At 34.4% G+C, this 17,898-nt stretch overlaps 2 protein-coding genes across 6 annotated transcripts in view; one reads left to right on the forward strand and one right to left on the reverse strand.

Annotated features, from left to right (window-relative positions):
- Positions 1–4,245, reverse strand: part of LOC138336201 (leucine-rich repeat-containing protein 74A-like) — a 53,041-nt gene extending 48,796 nt beyond the window's left edge. For 2 of the 4 annotated variants that reach the window (XM_069285572.1, XM_069285568.1), the window contains exon 1: positions 4,085–4,245. The gene's annotated coding sequence lies outside the window, so the exon portion shown is untranslated. Of the gene's footprint in view, positions 1–4,041 lie in introns of all 4 variants that reach the window. The other 2 variants (XM_069285569.1, XM_069285570.1) reach the window with 2 other exon arrangements.
- Positions 4,246–4,262: 17 nt separating this feature from the next.
- LOC138336202 (adiponectin receptor protein-like) lies at positions 4,263–17,481 on the forward strand. Of its 2 annotated transcripts, none has more exons than XM_069285573.1 (7): positions 4,263–4,389; positions 10,734–10,998; positions 11,238–11,553; positions 14,487–14,667; positions 15,250–15,437; positions 15,884–16,077; positions 16,515–17,481. In XM_069285573.1, exons 2-7 carry the CDS (start codon positions 10,801–10,803, stop codon positions 16,638–16,640), a joined length of 1,203 nt encoding a protein of 400 aa, XP_069141674.1. In that variant the 5' UTR covers positions 4,263–4,389; positions 10,734–10,800; the 3' UTR covers positions 16,641–17,481. The 2 variants fall into 2 exon arrangements, with proteins under 2 accessions (XP_069141674.1, XP_069141675.1); XM_069285574.1 differs by lacking the exon at positions 4,263–4,389 and adding an exon at positions 9,082–9,185.
- Positions 17,482–17,898: the final 417 nt, after the last annotated feature.

The following is a 17,898-nucleotide window of genomic DNA, read 5'->3' on the forward strand; positions in this document are numbered from 1 at the left end:
GCCACTTACATGTCTTCCAAGACCAAACATACTCCTAACCTTATCAAGATTAGTACGCTGACCTTTGTATAATCCTATTGACATAGCCATTTATGTGGAATAAACTGCCTTTATATCATCAATATAAAATTGACTACCTGAACAATGATATTTAAACCAGTCAGCTTTGTACTTTTGACATCAATGTTAATATACCAAGTGATGATAACTCAGGACCATGTTTTTGTACCAAGTTTTTCTTAGGGGGAATGGATATTTATGAAGCAGGACTGGACTGGGTCAATCAACCGCGTCCAGGTAGCTCAATCAGTAGAGCATCTGCCTAGTATTGAGAAGTCACAGGTTCATTCCTGGTCTGGTGAATTGTAACATTTTCTCCTCTCCTGGTATAAAGTTAATTGATACATAACAAAATACCCATCATGGTGGTACAAGGGTCTTGTGTGTCGTGGAGACTATGAATTTGAGAAGAGGGGAGGGGGTGAAATAGCAGGACTGGAGTGGGTGTATCAACGGCAACTACAAAAAAAATTAAGGTACCTCAATCAGTAATCATGTCCGGCTAGTGTTCTGAGAATCTGGGTTCAAGCCCTGGGATTGGCCACTATACATTTTCTCGTCCTCTGTTACAAACTTGCCACCAAACAAAATGTAGCAGGATCAGACTGGATCGATCATCGTGACCAGGAAGCTCAGTTGGTAGAGCACTCAGCTAGTGTTCGGAAGGTCCCCGGGTGTGAATCCCAGTCTGGCCGCTACATTTTCTCATCTCATGTTACAAAATTACCCAGTGTCATGGTAATAAGGGTTTTGTCTATCTTCAAGAGTGAAGACTTCAATAAAGGAGGGAGAGTACTGGGTTGATCACCAGCGACCAGGTTACAGCTCAATGGGCAGAGCATTAAATGTTCTATGGTTCCGGGTTTGAACCCAAGTCTAGCTTTTTCTTTCTAATATATTTATAGCAATTATGATGTGTTCAAATAACCTCATCCATTCATTTGGTGCCATCTTTCTAGAAACTTTCCAAATGTTCTATTTTTGTCATCCTGAATTTTGACTCAATACATAATCTGCATGCCTTCACATCAAAATCTTGAAACGAAAACCATCAAACATTATGAAATCATCAGCGATCTTTCCCAGTATGACAAGAATTCAATAATAGTACATAGATTTTTTTCAACTTGTACAAATCGTTATTTTAAAGGCAAAGCACACAGCCTTTTAATACCTGTTTTGATATCTGTTCAAATAACTAGATAACAGCTCATGAGATTGAATCAGTGACAGAAAATGTGCATAGTCTAACACTGAAATAAATATATATCTTGTTGGTCTGCAGATCTACATTTATGTACAGAACACTTTAAATGTTAGCACCAGATTAGATATGTATACATAGTCTGCATGTACCTGATAGCTTAGATTTGCCATTAAAATATAATTTATAACATGAAGTGAATAGCTACAGTTAATGTAAAGAAAATCCTCAAATAAAGGCCATTTTAAAAATCAATAATTTACTAATATCTTTAAACATCATTTATTATTTTTGTAAGTCTCGTTTTCATCAGTGGAATTTAAACAACAAACAACAATTTCTCAAATTAGAAATATTCTATGTTTCATAGGTCTCATTTTGTTCTTTTATAACTTAAAGGTAGGTTTCGCCCAACCAAATAAATATTTTTTTGTGAAATGCGATAAGCGGAAGAAAAGATGAAAAAACATATTAAAACATCTCAATTTAATTTCTTTATATGTTTGAGATTGAACAAATGTGTCTTGAATACAAAATTGAAGGAAATCCTTGATTTATTACGGTGTCCGTCAGACAAAATAATATGCAAATGAAGCTGCGATGGATTGCGTTGTCAAAGTTTGGCGCATGCGCATTGTCACGCACTAAAAGTAAACAAAATGGCTGAACGAAAGTGTGCGAGATGAAAAAAAATATATCTGAATTGGCAACAAAGTGGAGGAAATTATAATGGATTCGGTAGCACCCTAGGATATCTATAGGGATTTAAATTCAGAGATGACATGTAGCAATAGAAGAAACAGAAGCCACATCTCAAGCGAAACTCGCCGTGGTCTGTTGGGACTCGTGTAACGGCATCGCACGTGGTGAGTTAAATTTCAACACATATGCCAGCGCACAAACAGCCGCAGACTAACTACATGTATATTTGGTGTACAAAGTTAGCGAGCGTATGTAAGTAACATGAAGTGTTTTAGATTATATGATATGTATAAACAGTCCCTCGCACTTCGATTTGCTGTTGTTGTTTTTTAACTAAACATGCCGTAGCAAGACTGTCACTTCTATCTGACATTTTGTTGCACGCTTCCGTTTGTTGCTGCGGCCTCGTTTTGGAAAAAATACGTCATGTTCTATGTAAAGCTTGACTTCGCTCTATTTTTAGAGAAGTATTTTCCTGGTCAAGCTAGGCAACTGACCACCCATATTGTTCGCTGTATGCATTGAAAATTATCTGAAGATTATATCTATGTATAGGATAAATTTCAATTTCTTAGTCTTTATATTTCATTGGGCGAAACCTACCTTTAACATGAATATTATAGTACAGTTTCTAAAACTCTGAAATCAATCAAACCATGCTGTTGAAGTAAAGCTAATACAATCACAAAGGAGAGCCTCTGAATGCATGATGATGAAGTAAAATATTTTGTAAATATAAAAACGAAATATTGTAAAAAAGAAATATGCCAATTAAAATGTATATCATGTACAATATACATGTATTATAATAACAATGTTGATATAGGTTTTAGTAGCTAGTAATTTTTTTTAAAATATAATAGTGTTTTTATTGTAAATAAATGTATGTATACTTAATTGCCCAGTTGTTAGACAAATTGAATTTATAGGAAAAATGAAATGCCCATGTTTTTACTTGGTACAGTGTTTACCTGTAATATTGAAAGGACTAGGTATGGTAAGGGTCTTTTTTGTGGCCCCCAAATCCGCTATTTTTCAAAGTCTGTTATTTTAAGATGTGAATCTTGCATTTCAAATATTAACTACATACCTGACATATTTGATAGTGCTATAAGGTAATATAGCAGTTCTAGTTAACATAGAGCACATTCTAGAACAAACTTTATATTTCTCAAAATGATGTATTCTTCATGTCTGCTAATTCCCTTAAAATATAAAGTTTGTTCTAGGCTGTGCTCTATTGCTTTTAAAAGAAAAACTATCAAAAACTATGCCAAAATTGACCAAATTATGCAATTTGCATAATTTATGCAAAGTTACCATGGTTATATAGCAAAAACATACTTTCTGTCAACAAAACTATCATTAAGATTTTATCAGGAGCATATTCAATATTTCAAACACAGCAGCTTAATTTCTAAATCCTTTGGGGATTTAGGGGCCAAAAAGAGCCATTACCATATGTAGTCCTTTCTTTAAAATTCTAAAGTTATTCAATTAAATTAATTATCCCTCTTGTTAATTGGTAAAATGTAAAAAATGGTATCATAAAAAGTAAGTTTGATATTCTTTCGAAGTATATGTTCATAAGTACATAATCATCATTTGAATTTGAATGCTTAGCTTTAATGACATAAAGACATATGTTTAAATTAGGCTATTTAAATAATGTCATAAATTTTACATTAAATCTATTAATTTAATTATGTCAATTGACACAGAACAATAATTATTCAATTAAGGTAAATAATTTCAAGTAAAGTAATTCTTAATCGTTTTAAGGAATGGCATTTAAACTGAAGCACATAACCTTCAATTAGATGACTACTATAATTTCAGCTATCAAATTTTAAAAGGCTATAATAATTTACTTGCATTTTAATTCATTTAAATATCTAACAAAGATTTCAAGTAATAAAACAAATTTTAATTTTGACCTTTTTATCAATATGTTAACTATGTATATTTCAATTAACTCAAACTTATTGGAAAGCAGTCACATTAACTTCGACAGCTGTTTGAAAGACTTTGTATTATTTGTCATCTCTAAGAACACATCATCGTGATTATCTTACTTTCACTTTACAGGACACGTTATCACAGCAAATCAATACCTACGCTCTCTCGTGCTCCTAAATCCCTAGCGCATCAGGTGTTGGACAATAAGCGACTGCATATTAGCCCGATCGATATCCAAATCCACCTGCCACAGTCTAAGATCATACGTGTGTGTACATGTGAACTTGTTAACTCTATATCACCAATGTAAACTAACACACTAGGGCACTTCCGGTGTATACGTCACGGAAACGTGTGCACACAACAACAGAGACGTCATCTTTCTAAACACAAGATTCCCGTTTTCGCCTGTGATCACTTATCGCCAAGATGTTTACAATAACATAAACAATTTACTGGATTTGGTAAGTTTGTGACCTTAATATATCTTTATTGTCAATTACTAAAGTGGTGTTTTGGTTCAGAATTCAGCGTTAACGTCTGTGTTTTTGCTTTTGTCGTGGTCATGACTGTACTTCGAGTCAACATGATCAGGTGATCCCGTGTTATGGGGGATTTCATACTTTCAGCAGTTTCTCTACGTCACGATGCAGTTGCCTTTGTTTACAAGTAGAGGTCAATTGTTTTTGCTCTGTGATTTCCCGTCACAAAAATAGCGTACATTGTATGTATTATCACTTGTAGTAAACGCAGCAGAGCTTGTACTCTGGTTTTTACTCAATTAAATAGGCCAAGGATGAAATGATTCGGATATTATTTTTCACCACAACATTTACTACTGTAAAGGTCTACAACTCATGAATATCCATGTCATAATGATATGGTGTTATTAGGCTTAAATTATAGTTTTTGTCAAAATTTGAGAATCAACTTGGAGATTGTGATGAGTGCTCCCTAATTCAGGGGTCTTTTCGGTCATTTTGTATATGATCAGATTTGCAGCAAAAACTTGGTATCCTTTTCATTTTTAGATTGCTTTTCGTCCGTAGTCTGTCCTCCGTCCATCCGCTAGCAATTCTTGTTACTGCTATTTCTCAAATTTCATATGTAAGTTTCCCTTGGGCCCTACACTAGTTGTGCACATTGTATTTTGGGACTGATCGGTCAACAAGATGGCCGCCAGGCAGCCATCTTGGATTTTGATTGTGAAAGTTTGATAATGTAGGTTCCCCAAGGGCCCGAGCTTACCTGTGCAGATTGCATTTTGGGACCAATTGGTGAACAAGCTCATATTATATATCAAAAACATATACATAATACATGTTCTGTATTCATATACATATTGTATTAATGTAATAAGCTTCATTTAATTTATGAATATAATACAATTGTATTAATAAAATTGTGCATATGTGTTTCATAATTTCATAATTGCTATGCCAGGTAAATGTATACCGATATATATATATATATATATATAAACTTATATAGTAGGAGTAGCTAGACACCTTGAAGATCGATGCCCAAGAGGGCTGAAAACGTTAAAGACAATATACTTTTGTCATGAAGGTTTTTTTCTTAAACAAATATTAACTTATATATATTAAGTCATACAACATAATCTGTATGAGTCATTAACAAGCGCATAAATGATTAAGATGAAAGGAAAATATTGAAAAGGACAAAGAGGAGTGCATACATGCATACATTTTATATATGATTTATAATGACAATGTTTTAACTAATGACATATTGCAACTAAGATTTGCTAATTAATGCCAATATCAATTTTATTTCTTGATATTGAAACATTAATATTATATTGATGTTGCATGTTTGATAAGTTATTCTTGGTTATGTATCATTCTTATATAATATTTACATTTATGTGGCCATGATGACTGAGTGGTTAGATGTCCCAACATAAATTATCACAAGCCCTCCACCTCTGGGTTGCGAGTTCAAATCTCAAGTGGCCTGGGGCTGTTGCCATGCAGGTACTAGTCAGTGTACTCATGGTACTCCGGCTTTCCTCCACCAACAAACCAGGCACATCCTTACATGACCCTGGCTGTTAATTGGACATTTAATTAATAAAACTCTAAAACACTTACATTTTCGATCAGTCTCATGAAATTTTCAGATATTTCGGTATTTTCCCACCAAATTAACACATCCTTAAATGGCTGCATCTCAATAGCTAGAACTTGAAAAAAAATAAACGTCAGACAACATCGAGCAATTAATTACAATTGTATTTGCAGGCACCAATACTTTGTAGCATCTACATGAAACTTTCCAAGTATGATGATAAGTTTAATGTATATGATTTGTTGATTCCAAAGGTCTTGATTACTGAACACTCCCTTTATATAGTCAGTGATCAGTTACAGAGCTATGACAGCTTCACTAGCTAGCTATATAATATATAGTACCACTTTCAGCTATCAGGTCATGTCAACATTCCATATTTTCAAACATGCATGATGTACATGTACATTCATGTGTAAACCCTATCACCAGTCAACACAGAGTTCACTGTACTGTATACATATGTTGCCAGGGTTTTAGCTTGACTTTTTCTGTCGTTGTAGAAATATATATATATATTTACAGTCAGTGGTGAATTGATAGTATAAACCCCGTTGATTTCAACCAAAGGCTACTCAACTTTATTTCTCGATAGATTGAGTATGTCACGCGCAATTTGGAGCCGCGCGGATGAATTTATGGTGGTCCAAATCAGAAACTTTTGGTGTTTTCAGTACCGAACGTACGTTCGATGAACATGTAAGCTTACATGTATCAAAATAGGTTTGAACAAATATACATGTACGTGTGTAAATACAAATGTAGAAAAGTTACATTGTTTATGTTACTACCGTACCTCTTTGAGCAATGCTTCCGTGCGTATGATAAATAAACAATGTTGTACAATGTACAGTTTTGCACATTCCGATGACGTCGCAATGTTTACATGTTGTGTGTCGGTGAGTCTGTGTTGTTCGCTACAACATGTAGCCTAGATCTACATCCTATTTGTATTTTTAACATCTTTGGTTGTACGCGAATGGATAAGATATGTAAGGACATCATCAGTCTTTGAGTTGGATAAGTTTAACCAAAACGACCTAGCACGACAATGCATTTTTGTTCATCTCGGGGGACAGACAAGTCCTGTACGTTATCTACTGTGAATCGGCGAGAGTAGGCCTTACAATGTACGTTTGGGTGTTTCGAAATATCAATGAAACGGAATCCTACAATTGTAGCTTTACAATACTTGTAATAGATATCTCTAATATTTATTGAAGTGTTTGAAACAACAATATAAATATAAGCTAACATTTTGAGAGCGGTAAACGTTTACAGTAGTGGGCCTACCTGTGTTTGTACATGTTCCTCGAAACGACGTCCGATACATTTGAATCTCCAAAATCCGGAAATAATGACATGGAACTATGTAAACATCTGTATTTTCAAGAAATTTCAAACGTGAACTGATTAAGTAGAACTCAAGTGATCACAAAATTGAAGAAACTCTCTGTTTGTCACACCTCCTTGACACAGGCGGTTTGAATCGGACGCCGCGTCACAACTACGTTAAATATCCTGCCACGTTATGAATTGTGTAAGCGTGTGTAATCATACGAAGCAAAAGATTAAAACCAAACTGCTTTGCACCATGGTGTTTTTAACAACAGATAAATAAAACGATTTATAGTTCCATACCGGGAAAACCCCAGATATATGCTTCATCAGACGGAACTCATTTTATTTGTATGTTCATTGATAAATTGGCGGGAATTTCCGCCACTTCGAGTGGCTGTTCCAAATGCCTGTCGGAACCAAACGATATAATTCAATTTTAGTCTTATAAATGCCATAAACACTATTAAGGGTAAATTTTGAGCTATGAAAATAATAGTTAAGACTGTAAATATAAGGATTAAAGTCTCTTTCTGGTGGTTCTATCGAAGGATAAAGTTGAGTAGGGTATCGATATTTGTTTCATGGACCGCTTCGCGGTCCATTCCAAATATCGATACCCTACTCAACTTTATCCTTCGATAGAACCACCAGAAAGAGACTTTAATCCTTAAATATATAGTAAGACTTCGCTTGAACCACATTGATATATGGTGCCAATACGTACTTGATATTTCAATTAATGAATATTCATGAAACAACTAGCTTCAATTGCAACTTCAAATTCTTTAAGTTTTGGACATTTTACGGTACATGAAGATATATATATATGTGTCACCATGGATTTCCATTACACATTTTTGTGTAAATCTTGTTGAAACTGTGCTGCTATTGTCTTAACTAGTGACAGCATTTTGTATAGTTGTGTAGGATATGATTTTGAAGGGGAAATTATCGCTCTTTCCAATGGATGTTTAAGTTTTTATGAAGACTTACTAGAAATATGATTTTTAGCTGCTAGGTGGGGTAGAATTGTTGTCCGGGCGACCTTCCCAACCTTTAAGTTTTCTTCTATAGTATTTTGTAGAATACAAATTTTACCGATTTATTTTATCTATACTCCAAGATCGTCTAAAAATGGTCAACTAGAATTATCAGGCATATAAAACCAAAAAAACAAGTATTTGCAGTTGCACAAACAATTTTATTTCATCTTTTTCACAATTATGAGTTGGTTTGGAAATTTGTTATCAGGTAAAGAATACACATGATAATATTGCTTTGCCAAGTATAAATGTACTATAAAACTATCATGCCCTTTATTTGTACCTGATATCGTATGACAGTTACAAGTGGGTACAAAGGCCAATGCCTATTATCATCTAAACATCGGATGAGGATGACCAACTTTGGTTAAACCAGATTTTGAAATCATAACAAATGTGTCATATCAAAGGATGATCATATGCTGACAATATATATAGTATCAAAAAGATAATTTCTTTTATCTCCTTTTGATAATACATGTATTCAGTAGTGATTAGCTACATGTACATGCATACATGATCATCCTTAGCTCTGATGACACGTAGGTTTGTTATGATCTCTAGGTCTTATTTATATCCAAAGTTCATTATCAGCAGATCATTCAGATAACTGAATGGGAAATTTTACTATAATATATATATATATATATATCAAATTATGAAAATAAGTTATATAGCTATGATCAACTGACAAGATCAGTTTGCAGTATATAGACTGACAATTGTTTATTATATCATAAAACATTCACCATTGGTATAAAAACCTAGTAAAGAATATAATAAAGGTAAGATTTATGGATTTTAAAATGGTACTTGTATATATATATATATTATATAATTTACAAAACAGTGTCTAATTTATGGATTTGAAATATAATAATTCTTTATTTGATGATCAGTATATCTTACTGTTGATAATCACATCATTTTGTTTTTTAATGCTATTCTATACATTATACCATATTAAAGGAGAAAATCATTTAAGATCACTTGTTGGCATACTATGCAATTAATTATAATAATATTATACAATTTATGTACTCATGTTACTGCAGGTAACCATTATGTTCTGGACGATAAAGAATTATAATTGTGTTTTGAATCCATAACCAGTATTTGTTTATGCAAATTAAAACTTTTTGTTCATAAATCTATATTAACTCAAAAGAATATTTGTTTGGAAAATTATTTTATTAGTGTTAATCCTATTAAAATTTTACCAGTTATTTTCCTGGAAATTCAAGTAATAAAAAAGAAAATGAATTTATTGTATATTAAAATACATGTCAAAGTTTAATGATTAGAATATTTTCAGTGAGGTAATTGAAATTTTGTATGTACATATAAATAGAAATATAGGTTGTGTATTATTATATAACGTTCATGCATGCTATGATGACGCAGAGATGCAGGAAATTTCCTGGTGATTTGCATCTTATTTACTATATTATTAAAATATGTGTGTTGTGTGTATAGCGAGACCCTTGTGTAAAAGTGGGGGTTTTTCACCTTCTTTTTTTATGAAAAAGCTATATATATCAGATTGAATTAGGCTATATATATCAGATAGAATTACTGCATGTATTATTGTGAAATGGCATATCATAACTTACAAGCTGTTTCCATGGTATGTACTGTTGTACATATTTGATAAACAGCCTATTTTGTGAAATATGTAGTTCAATGTTCAGTTACATACAATGGCCATGGATGTATATTTGATAGTTTATTTGTGTTTTTTCATATATGTATGTTTTGATATAAGAGATTATTTATAGGATCCTATATATATTAATGAATGCTCATTTCATTATGATATGAAAATTTATGAAATAAGCCTTACCTTGTGACAAGTTTCATGAAATGATAATCTTATATGAAATTAACTTAAATTAAAGATACTTTCTATCTCATAACTGCATTAGCCTGCTACATTACAAAGAATCTGCCGTTAGAATATATTGTGAAAATCCAGCAGAGGCTGCGATTTTGTCCCGCCATCCTCTAAATCCTGGAGTCTTATCACAGTACTTGCTCAGAAGGAAATAAATCTCTCACTATATGTATAGCCTGATGACCAATGGATCGAAAACAAACACTGTATTGAGTTAATATATGTTCATCATACAGGTATATACCACCACCAATTATAAAAGGGACTAATGAGGGTAGAATCAATATCTATTATATTATTGAGAAAGATGTACTGAAAGATTGCTAACACTAACACCTAATTTGAGTATATATCATATGTACCTGAAAATTATATTGTGTTATCAATGTGCAGATAGTTACAAATATTTCTTCAATATTCTGTGTCTCAATTGCTTCAGAATACATCACTTGGCTGCTACTAAGAACATTTGACCAATTGGAAGAAGCTGAGATTTATTTGTAACCATGGCAGCGTCCCTTACCACACCAACTATTACGCTAGAGGAAAGCCCAATTGTACAACAACCTATTTCTATAGCCAATCAGGACCTCAACAATGTGTCTCTGGACAGTGACTATTCTGACGCAGAGGGAGACCTGACGATGACAGCAAAACAGGCAGAGAGGAGATCAACACTTCGCAGACCACTATTTTTCAGAAGAGTAAGTTATCTCCCTTTAGACATTTTTGGTCCATGTTTTTCAACATTTTCTGTTGTTCTAGCAAAGCTATCTTATAACTGGTGCTTCATGGTCTTAATTTGCTAGAGCTTAATCAAATTCATATCTGATTCAACTTTAGACTAAAATAATCTTTTGTTATGAAGATTTTGTTTTAGAAGGGCTAACCACTTGTATTGTTGGAAGGATAATATAATGTTGAATTTTGTTTCATTTTATAGACAAAGTTGTCAAAACAGTCAAGCATAGAAGGAGACGAAGAAGATGAAGTTGACCAAGCCCTGAGCGGAAAGTCATCGCCCAAAATCGACTTCCTGGCCGGTACATGTAAGGCTGCCGAGCAAGCCGAGGAGTTTGTAAAAAAGGTGTGGGCGGGAGCGTGGAGGGTCGTACACCACCACTCCCTGCCGGACTGGCTCAAAGACAATGACTTCTTACATACCGGCCACAGACCCCCAACCAACTCGTTCTTACAGTGCTTTAAGTCTATATTTAGGATACACACAGAAACTGGCAATATATGGACACATCTACTTGGTATGTATAAAATTGTCCTTCTACCACCCATCCCTTTACTGGCCCCTGTATCCTCCCTTCATTATAATTTTTCCTAGCACCTGTGTCCAACCATCTACTACCAATCTCTTTATTGACCCCATGTGTCTCACCATTTACCATCTGTCCCTTTATTGGCCCTGTGTCTCACCCTCTACCATCCGCCCCTTCTTTACTGGCACTTGTGTCCCATCTCCTACCGTCTGTCCCTTTACTGGCCCCTGTGTCCCAACCTCTACCATCCATTCCTTTACTGGCCCCTGTGTCCCACACTCTTCCATCTGTCTCTTTACAAGCCCCTGTGTCCCACCCTCTACAGTCTGTCCATTTACTTACCCCTGTGTCCCACCCTCTACCGTCTGTCCCTTTACTCTCCCCTGTGTCCCACCCTCTGCCGGCCGCCCCTTTACTGGTTCCTGTGTCCCACCCTCTACCATTCATCCCTTTACTGGCCCCTGTGTCCCACCCCTTTATCACCATGTTGTTCCTCCTACCATCCCTTACCTGCCCCTGTGACCTTCCCTAACTACACTAATTCCTTAATTAGGTTAAGACATTCTACACTGTATAATTTGAGGATAATTGAAACTGCTAAATGTCAGCCTCTACGATATCTTTTGTGGACAGTACTAGTTTAGAGGTTCAGATGTAATTACAGTGTGCTGCATGCTGAACCTGCGGTAGCAGCTGTCGATCTGCACCCCACCAATATAATTATATACATGCATGTACCAGTCACTGTAACACACTACCTAGACACATGTGATTATCGTTTAACCTCTTTACTTGGTTGCAGACCTGTAATTGCTATCAACATGAAATTCTTCCTGTTCCAATGTTGTACAGAATCTGTCTGTAAACACTTAAGGAAAAGCCAATCTGCTGACAAGGCACATACATGTGTTGTGAATTAACAGTGCTTTAGATGTTTGTGTAATGTTTTGTTTCATGGTTAACTCAGCACCTTACTGATCTGTTGAACATTTATATACAGTGCTATATATATATATTTACCAGACAGACAATTACTGCTATAGCCTTAAAAGTCATCATCTAATGCCAACTGATACTTCAAATAAATTAATAAGAAATTTCATAATGTGATAATTTCTTAAAACTTCTTCATTTTTTCAATGTGAACAATACATTGTTCTCTTTTGTTCCACATATATATAACGTTCTGTACAATATTCAATACTGATATACCAGTCTCATATCAGCCTTTGTATCAGAGAGAATTTAATGCTTGTAGAGATTTCATAGATATTTTGTTTAATCACCAAAGGAAATAAGTGCCAGATTGAGCACCTGCTCAGACTTAGGATTTCTTTTCCTCTGTTTATGTGAAAGTGATATACTTGAGAGGTCGTTAAAATCTCCTACGTATGAATATATTTATGGAGATCTAGAAAAAAGCTTAAGTTTAAGTTTAGTGTGGTTTGAGGAAATAACCATAAATCAGCATTATAAAATAGGCATCTTCAAAGCAATGTTTGTATTCACAATATTGATACAAAAACATTATCAAAGTGTGTAAGAACATTAAGATTAGTGTTTTCAAAAGAAAGATTGTTATGCAAGATAGCCTTAAGCTTGGTACCAGTATTTTCCATTTTCAATGAATAGATGGATTGTTTGAAATTAATCAAATCACTACAACTAACACATACCAGGTGTCTTGGTTTAAAGAGATGGCTGCTGTTTGCTAAATTCTTACTTAAATTGAAATTAACATACATACAGCTGTATTGAATTTTGATGAAATCTTGTGATAAAAAACTGATATTGTTTTCTTGAAGTGTTTGTTTAGCTCAATAAATATCATAAACCAACTTATTTTCTCAACAATTTATATTAATTTTCACATTTTTAGCTCACATGGCCCGAAAGGCCAGTGAGCTTATGTCATGGTGCAGCGTCTGTCGTCCGTCCTTCAAAATTTTCTTTAAATCGCTACTTGTCCTGGAGTTCTGCATGAAATGTAACCAAATTTCGCCAGAAACATCATTGGGGAAAGGGGAACAGAGTTTGTATAAATTGTGGCTCTGACCCCTAGGGGGCAGGAGGGGCGGGCCCAATAAGAGAAATAGAGGCAAATCCTTTAAATCGCTACTTGTCATAGAGTTCTGCATGGAATATAACCAAATTTGGTCAGAAACATCCTTGTGGGAAGATAAACAGAGTTTGTATAAATTTTGGCTCTGACTCCCCCGAGGGGCAGAAGAGCAGGGCCCAATAAGGGAAATAGAGGTAAATCTTTTAAATCGCTACTAGTCATAGAGTTCTGCATGGAATGTAACCAAATTTGGCCAGAGACATTCTTTGGGGACGGGGAACATTGTTTGTATAAATTTTGGCTCTGACCCCCTGGAGGAGAAAGAATGGGTCCCAATAGGGAAATTAGAGGTAAATTTTAAATTCCTTCTGAAAAGAAACAATGAACCTGTAAGCAGAACATTACTTGGCATTACAATAACCAATTGCAAGTGAACGGTACAGGCCCTCTGGAACTATTGTTATGTCTCGTGCCCTTTTCATAGCGATTCAATTTTGCGATTTATATTAATATTCATACGGTTCTATTCTAAATATACTTAGAACACTTTCGTAATGATTAATATTCACAATCTTCTTATCGCTTACTAAATACATGAAATTAAATTTTACATGAAAAAGGCTGGTTTATAATACATGGTGTTTAGAAGGGACTTTGTATAACAGGTATTACAAACTTAATTGTATAATTATAGTCCAAATTTATCAATTGTACGATAATAGACAGATTTTGTGAATCGTATGATTATGGAACGCTTTTGTGAATCGTATGATTAAGATAGATTTTGTGAATTGAATAATTATAGACCAAATTTGTAAATTGAATTATTATATATACTGATTTTCTCCTTGGTCCACAGGTATGATAGCGTTCATAGGAGTGGCTGGCTACTTCCTATCGAGGCCGTCCGTCGAGGTCCAGTGGCAGGAGAAGGCAGTGTTCTCAGCGTTTTTTGTGGGTGCTATATTATGTCTGGGATTCTCCTGGCTCTTCCATACAGTCTACTGTCACTCAGAGAGGGTTGGAAGACTCTTCAACAAGTAAGGACATGATAAGGCTAATCTGTAGAATACAAATTCAGATGTTTTGATCATTTCAAGTAATTAAATGAGGTAGCGCACAATTATTTACAGGTAATGTGCAGTGTATTGCTGTAGGTGGCAAAGGTCACTATGACCTTTACTCAAGGTCAATTACAGTTATTTTATAAATTAATGCACTTTAGTTTAATTGCTCTCAGCAGTATTTGAAAAATTATGCATGATACCTACATTCATCCTGTTTCGATATATTCAAGAAAATTGCAACATTTCTTTATGATATACTGTAAAGTGCATTGCTTAGCTTTGGAATATTAATAAGACATTTTAAAGTTAAAAAAAAGCTTCATCTCATTTGATCATTGCAACCTTAGAATCATACTAATTCTGTCTTTACTGTGATGACATAGCTCTAAACGACAAACGGAAGATTTCTGACAGATGGTCAGCATCAGAGCTAGATGAACATTACATGTTTTTCATCTTTTACTGCCCACATGCCTCTACCTAATGCTAAGTTTTGTGTCACCCTCTATATAGTTAGTGTCCTGTCGGCAGATATTACATGTGTATGTTTTGTAGGTTGGACTACTGTGGAATTGCTCTGCTGACAATGGGATCATTTGTGCCATGGCTGTACTACAGTTTCTACTGCCAGTTGGGACCAAAGATTGCCTATCTAGTCCTTATATTTATACTCGGTACATCTTGTATTGTTGTGTCTTTGTGGGACAAATTTGCCCAGCCTCAGTTCCGCGCAGTCCGAGCAGGTAGGCACTCGTAGAAATTTGGTATATAATATATATTAACTGTATTTATTTGACATTGATTGTGAAACAAGTTATATGACTAAAAAAAACGTTTTTTTGGCCCCTAATTATCATGACTTGAGCACTTTTAATGCTACATGTGATTAAGTCATATTTATTCAATAAAAAAACCTATTTTCTATCCTAAGGGAGATAAGTTGTATTGGTGACTGTTGCTAAAAAGATGATTGTTGGGTTCTGTTTCAAAGGCGATAACTTGTAATTGTGTGTCATTTGCTACAGTGGTAATCATTACCATGTATTACAAGATATTCAGTCCAACATATACATATGTATTGTACAAAATTTGAAATTGAAACTTTGAACAGTGATCAGCATCTTGTATTGATATAATTGCCAAACTGAAAGTTACATGTAGTCACAGATTGGTACCGTTTATTTTGTAGGTGTATTTATAGCCCTAGGCCTGAGTGGTGTGATACCCGCCCTGCACTACGTCTTAATTGAAGGATTCTATAATGCCATCAACTTTGCTGCCCTCGGATGGCTTGTATTGATGGCTGTACTGTATATAGCTGGAGCGGTCATATATGCAGTTAGGATCCCCGAAAGACTCTTTCCAGGGAAATTTGATATTTGGGTAAGTAGTAATGCGTAATTATGATTATTTGTATCCATATCGGCATTTCATAGGCATTTCATTCAATGTGAGTCGTTACTTCCAGAATCAGTTTTATAGATTTAGATGAAAGAACGTAAAAGAAAATCTTGAATTAAATACAAAATACACTTATACTATCAAACTTAACGACCACCTTTCGGATAAAGAAAAAATAGCCTTTATATCTTTAGCGGTTATTATATACATGTCCCAATGTGTTGTAATTAGGTATTTGGTACCCAAAGGAAGTGGTCTTATTTAGCAGATGATCTTTATACAGAGGTGGTCGTTAAGGCAGGTCTTACTATACATGGTACTGAAATTTGAAGTATATACAAATTTAAACTTCTGTCTCGTTTATAGAATTGTTAGAATACTTCGAAGCCTTTGATATTAAAGTTTTGATGTTTTTACAGTTTCAGAGTCATCAGATCTTCCATGTATTCGTCCTGGCAGCTGCCTTCGTACATTTCCACGGAATATCAAAGATAGCCACGTATAGACTAACCCTGGGGGATTGTCTAGCTACAGAGCTACAGTGAATAAACCATGACTTACACAACAACTCTGAAACCTTCATCTGTGGAACTGGAGAAGTTACAGTGAACACTCTATTGTTCTGTAGAACATTTGGAAAGTTACAGTGAACACTTCACCATTTGTGGAACACTTGGAGAGTTACAGTGAACACTTCACCATTTGTGGAACACTTGGAGAGTTACAGTGAACACTTCTCTTTTGTGGAACACTTTGAGAGTTACAGTGAACACATCAAATTCACCATTTGTTGTTCTCTGAATTTCTAAATCTCGAAGCGAGTGCACAATATCCACAGTACCTTGTAGCACATTGGCTACAGATATGGAGTAGTTCAAGGTATATTTGCTGTGATTAAGAGAATTATCGTTAAGATCAGTCGTTATATCTGGATGAGAATGGAGCGTCAATGATCTGAGTTTGGCATTGTCGGAATCAGAAGGTAAACATCTGTTTACCCAAGTTTGTTGTACAAATATTGTTTGAGTTTATGCTGTTAAGTTTATCCTGTTTGTCATCTTGTCAGAGATACGGCACAGTTTATATATTGCTATATGTCTTAATGAGGGAAGGAGTTTTATAAACATGTAATATTTCTTTGATACTTAGGATATTCTGATGAATTAGGATATTCTGATGAATTAGGATATTCTGATGAATTCAATATCAATGGTGTAGGATCTTGTGTCTGTAGATATATATTTAGAGGTGTACCTCTAGACTAACATTTTTTCATCCTTAATACTTAACACGTCTTCATAATAGTAAGATTTTCCCCTGACTTTCTATATTAATGTTGATTTTTGGTCAAAGGGGAGAAGATAATTTCTGTGCAAAAGAAATCTTAAAAAAGCAAATTTCTGATATTTGTTGAAGCTTTTCTTTTTAAAGTTGGTTGAAGATTTTCTTTTTTTAATTTGAAAGGGGAAAGAAAAAAAAAGCAAGTCATATAAGAAACAAATATGTTATTATTCAAACAATATTGGAAGTTGCATTATAGATTTGTGAAAAATATCCCATTCTTAGTCAGGAAAATTGTATCATGAATGAAATTATTCAAAATTGTTAAGGTGTTTGTTTTGATAATATGACCCTGTACATAATACATATATCAATATGTAAACCAGAGAATGTTAGATGTATCCATGCATGGCTGATGTATGGAATGATATTTGTTTGGGATTGTGTACCTTTGCCTAATTCTACAAGAGCGCATAGCTGATATAAAGTTTAATATATGACAGAATATGTCTACCATATATG

Source organism: Argopecten irradians, chromosome 12, assembly GCF_041381155.1.
Source record: "Argopecten irradians isolate NY chromosome 12, Ai_NY, whole genome shotgun sequence".
NCBI classification, from domain to species: Eukaryota; Metazoa; Mollusca; class Bivalvia; order Pectinida; family Pectinidae; genus Argopecten; species Argopecten irradians.